The sequence below is a fragment of the Trachymyrmex cornetzi genome, unplaced genomic scaffold (genome assembly GCF_001594075.2).
Source record: "Trachymyrmex cornetzi isolate Tcor2-1 unplaced genomic scaffold, Tcor1.1 scaffold350, whole genome shotgun sequence".
In the NCBI taxonomy this organism is placed as follows: Eukaryota; Metazoa; Arthropoda; class Insecta; order Hymenoptera; family Formicidae; genus Trachymyrmex; species Trachymyrmex cornetzi.
Window position 1 is genome coordinate 53960 of NW_017298214.1, and position 4797 is coordinate 58756.

Genomic DNA, 4797 nt, shown 5'->3' on the forward strand with positions numbered 1-4797 from the left:
GCCCTCTTCCAACACAAGGTTGGGAGTGAGTCCCACATAACCCGGCTCCCCTCCCTCGGGGGGACCCGGTATGGGTAATGCATTTCCACTGCGATATCAAAAAAAAAAAAAGGGATCGAAGTGTTTGTTTTTGTTTTGTTTGTCATTGCCGGCAAATTAAAGTTTATATTTTAATTAAATGATATGTTATTTACTAACGTTTCAATTTTTAATTTATAACGATAAACTTGGCTCGTAGCCCTTTCCTTTTCGTCTTTTTAATTTTCTGAACCTTATTATTATTATATCCCAGTAAACGAGAATGGATTGAAATGGATTAAAATAGATTCAGATTTTCAGAAATCCAGATTCATGAATGTTAAAATGAATCCTTTTCAATCCTGAATGCATTTTTATTCATTTATAGGAATTGCATAGAGCATATCTCTATGCCCTTCAATCTAAAAATAATATTAGCATTTTCTGTGCATCGTGAATACTACTTAATTCAGAATTGTGAATAGGAAGTAGAGTTTTTTTAATTCAGTTAAATTAAAAAATAATATCAACAATTTCTGTGCAACATGAATATTGCTGAATTCAATATTCTGAATACGAAATGTAATTTTTCAATCTAATTGAATAATAAAAGTTTTTATTTAAAAATAGATCATAAATGCTACTTAAATTATTTAAAATTATAAGTAGGAAATTTTTCGTTTTAATCCAACTTAGCTCAAAAAAGTTGTAACGTAAAAATAATTGAGCTGTGTTCTTTTGTTTCTTTTTGATTAAAAGTAAAATGAATGATCGATATGAATACTCGCAAACCAAGTCGAACACAGCCTTAATATTACGCCGATCATCGGCCGCGCGCGACATCGGCCAAGCGAGATTAGATTATCCGATACTTACCCAATGTTGTCTCATCGACTGATATTATTTATATATATATATATATTTATGATGTACAAAAATAGCTGATATTATTTTTAGATTCAACTATAGAAAAACTGTATTTTCTATTCACAATTTTGAATTGAGCAGTATTCACGATGCACACAAAATATTATAATATTATTTTTAGATTGAAAAACATAGAAATATACTCTATGCCATTCCTATAAATGAATAAAAATGCATTCAAAATTGAAAAGGAATAGACGTTTGTTTCATGCAATTCCTATAAATGAATAAAAATGCATTCAGGATTGAAAAGGATTCATCTTAACATTTATGAATCCGTATTTCTGAAAATCTGAATATATTTTAATCCATTTCAATCCATTCTCATTTGCTAGGATGTTAAACAATTCTTCAATTGTTAAACAATATCGCGCGTTAAATTCAAATGAATTAATTTATTGCGCTGAATATTGGATAAGATATCAAAAGTAAATTACCAATACGTAATTACGGATTCAATCGGATTGGTCGTATGTTTCATTTCTATCTATGCACATTGGATGAGATACAGAAAGTAAATAACCATAATTACTGATTCAAGCGAATTACGGATTGAAAATAATTTAAAAAATGCAAAAACTTGATTCGACATTACTTCAGTGAATAATTTTCAACATTTTTCTATAACTTCTCGACGTGACAAAGATAGGGCGACACTTGTGATGACTTGTATCACCAATGGAAAGCACTTAAATTGTGTTTAGGACTTCTTTTCATCGGATTCTCTTCCAATTTGGCGCACAAACTAGTCCCACTTTTTCTGCTCGCACGGTATTAAGTTGAGTCTCCTCCTATCTTACTTCGTGGGTATACAGATAGATTTGTACTTACCAGAACGCCGAGGTCCTTATTGCTAAATATCTGCGAGTACTCGATCACGGTCGATTGATTGAAATGTACGTATTCGGTGGCGAAGCTGTCATTGAGCCACACCGCAAAACCATAACCGCTGTTGGATGATATACTGCTGCGCGACACGTTACGATTACCGCCCGTAACAGTGATGTTAACACCGTCCCCTTGATTGTACGCGATACGACTATCGGTGATGTTAACGTCCATCGCGCCACCTAACACGTGTACGCCTGCCACGTGATTGTTATCTGATACCGAGGTTTCATGAATGTGCAAGGCGGATCTTAGCTTTTCCACGATGATACCACGACCGTTATTACTCGTTATTGTACTACCGGTCACATTGAGATCATACGTTTTCTCTGTGGAAAAAGAAGAACGTTAAACATCTTTCATTAAAATAAAAATTAGGATAGATAAGATCAGAGATAATAAATTAAATAAAAAATTAAATGCCTAGGGCATTTTATCTCTTATTGTTTTTATCTTTTATAAACTTGATAACTTAAAAATAGGAGATTAATAATCCGGAATAATGTGTAAATTCTTGTTAAACTTACTGTAACCTGATAATACTCGCACAAACACGAGTGCGTTAGTTCGGGGTTCAGCTATGAACTTTATAAAAAGATTATGACCGGTTGAGGTCACGCTCTGCGGTAAAGTCCCGTTTCTGACTTTGACAGTAGCTAAAAGCCTCACCGTTCCATCATACACCTCTATGATGGCGCTATCGTTCCTATCGGTTTTCATTTGCAAGAAATGCACTGTCAGGACATAGCCTAGCGTTGTGAAGATTTGCTGAATAATATTATCATTTGTTAATACAGTTATACAAAAACAGACCTTTTTTAAGGACCTGAATAAACGAAGCGTTTTCCGATGTATTTTTGTTCGCCGAAAACAAATCTGACTGTGGAATTGGCCTAATACGTTAGGTTTAAAAAATTGAGGTTAAATGTGCCAAGATTGGCGTTTCTGGCCATATTCACCATTTTTTGTGGCTAAAATAATTTTTTTTTTAATTTCATTTACGTTACTCTAAAGTACTATCTTTTACCTATAAAATAAATTTATATTTATTACGGAACGATTTTTTGTCATATGTATAATAGTTTGCATAATTTTTGAAAAATATTACATTTCGTAATTTATATAAGGGTGACACCAGATCAACCGCATGGGATGGCACATACATATTCCTCATGAAAAAGTGAATCGAAAATGTCAATAGCAGAATGTTATGATATCAATAGTTTTTAAACGGTGAGCCTTAGAAGGTGTCCAACCACAGGGCATGAAATTCGCGCCGTCAGGAGCGATGCAACTAAGCTGCCGGCCGCGCAAACGCTTTGATGAATACCGCTAAACGGCACGATACCGAATGAGTATTGCAAAGTTTCATGAAATTTCTGTATTAACATTTACTGCAGTATTCTTAAATTAATTTTTTCTAATGTTGTTTGTGACAGAAAAGAAGTTTTGGAAACATCTATCCATTGATATTTTTAATAATATTTGTTTGGATAATTTAATTAATATTGATTTTATTTACAAATTTGTTTATTACTTAAAACATTTCAAAAATTCTTTTTACTGATATAAATGACGTTATATCAAATTTGTAATTGACATTATTCCCCAACAATTGAATCGGACTTTAAGAATACTGCAGTAAATGTTAATAGAGGTTTCACGAAACTTTGCAATAATCATTCGGTATTGTGCCGTTTAGTGATATCCATCAAAGCGTTCGAGCGTTGCTTAGTTGCGGCGCATACAGCACGACTTAGATCTAGAAAGAAAACCACTAATAAGAGAGTCGCCAACAGTCAACTCGCTGTGATTCGAATCGCGCTAATTGGCTTGGGGCACAGTGACGTTCAGAAAAGGTTAGAATTATGGCACACCAGCGCGATGCGCGACGCGATATGCGCGCGCGATATCCAATAAACGTATAGTTCTTCTGGAAAAGCAATACGTTGATTGGATACCTCTTCAATATAGGCTCTCTAGCTTTTGATCCCGAATTCCTGGGCACCACCGAGAATCTGATGTATTTAGTATTTACAACAAATTTAAATACAAAATACTCAAAGAAAAGTATTTAAATACAAAATACAAAATACTCTCCAAAAAAGTATTTAAATATAAAATACAACAATGTATTTAAATACGTATTTAAATACATTGTATTTCAAATACTGCCCACCCCTGCCTATACTAAACTATAGAAAACATATTATGGAGCTCACTGACTAGACTATAAAGTACTTTGGTACACAGATGTAGAGTGAACATTGAATAGATCCTCTCCTAGAATCTAAAGGGTCTGCAACCTTGTCTTTTGTTTGTGTATGGATCGTTGTATACTTGCTATACTTCTCAACAAACAAAACGACCTCCAAACAGAATTAGTATTTGGCTGTTCCTAGTTCTTGATGGACGTGTCTAGTTAATGTGAAAATGTTAAAAATTTTGCTATTAAAAGTATTCAAAAAATGGAAGAAATATTCTTCGTTTGCGATAACTCGTTGTCGGAAGAGACAACTGTTATTGTTGAACGTGGAATAAAAACTTTAAGAGATCGAGTGCTGAAAGGAATAATGGAAAAATTAAACATTTACGTAGAGTTAGTTCCATTAAAATTCATGTGCAGTGCCGTAAGGAGTATACTCGAAAGAATAGCACTTTGGTCTCCTAAAGAAAACGAAATGCAGAAGCCAGCACGTCTGCGATTGGTCCACCTTGAAGTAGAATGTGTTGTGCCGCTATACGGCACGGGTCGGGATCCACAAAGGACTCGAGGAATGGTCGACACAAACTAACACTTTCTGTAGTATTCTTTAGTAAAATATATCACTTTTATTGCTATACGTTACACGTTGTATTGATTTACAATCACCATGCACTACTCGGTACTCGCGTAGTAATAATAACTCGGCGCGATGCGTTACGTCTCTTTATTGACCGAATTTCTGACCGATTATCTGACCG

At 34.1% G+C, this 4797-nt stretch overlaps 1 protein-coding gene across 1 annotated transcript in view; it reads right to left on the reverse strand.

Annotated features, from left to right (window-relative positions):
- Positions 1–4797, reverse strand: part of LOC108763311 (protein bark beetle) — a 122018-nt gene that overhangs the window by 23334 nt on the left and 93887 nt on the right. Inside the window, exons 9-10 of the mRNA XM_018510819.1 lie at positions 2361–2601; positions 1777–2162 (exon numbers count right to left, since the gene is read on the reverse strand). Of these exons, the coding sequence (XP_018366321.1) occupies positions 1777–2162; positions 2361–2601 (627 nt within the window). The remainder of the gene's footprint in view (positions 1–1776; positions 2163–2360; positions 2602–4797) is intronic.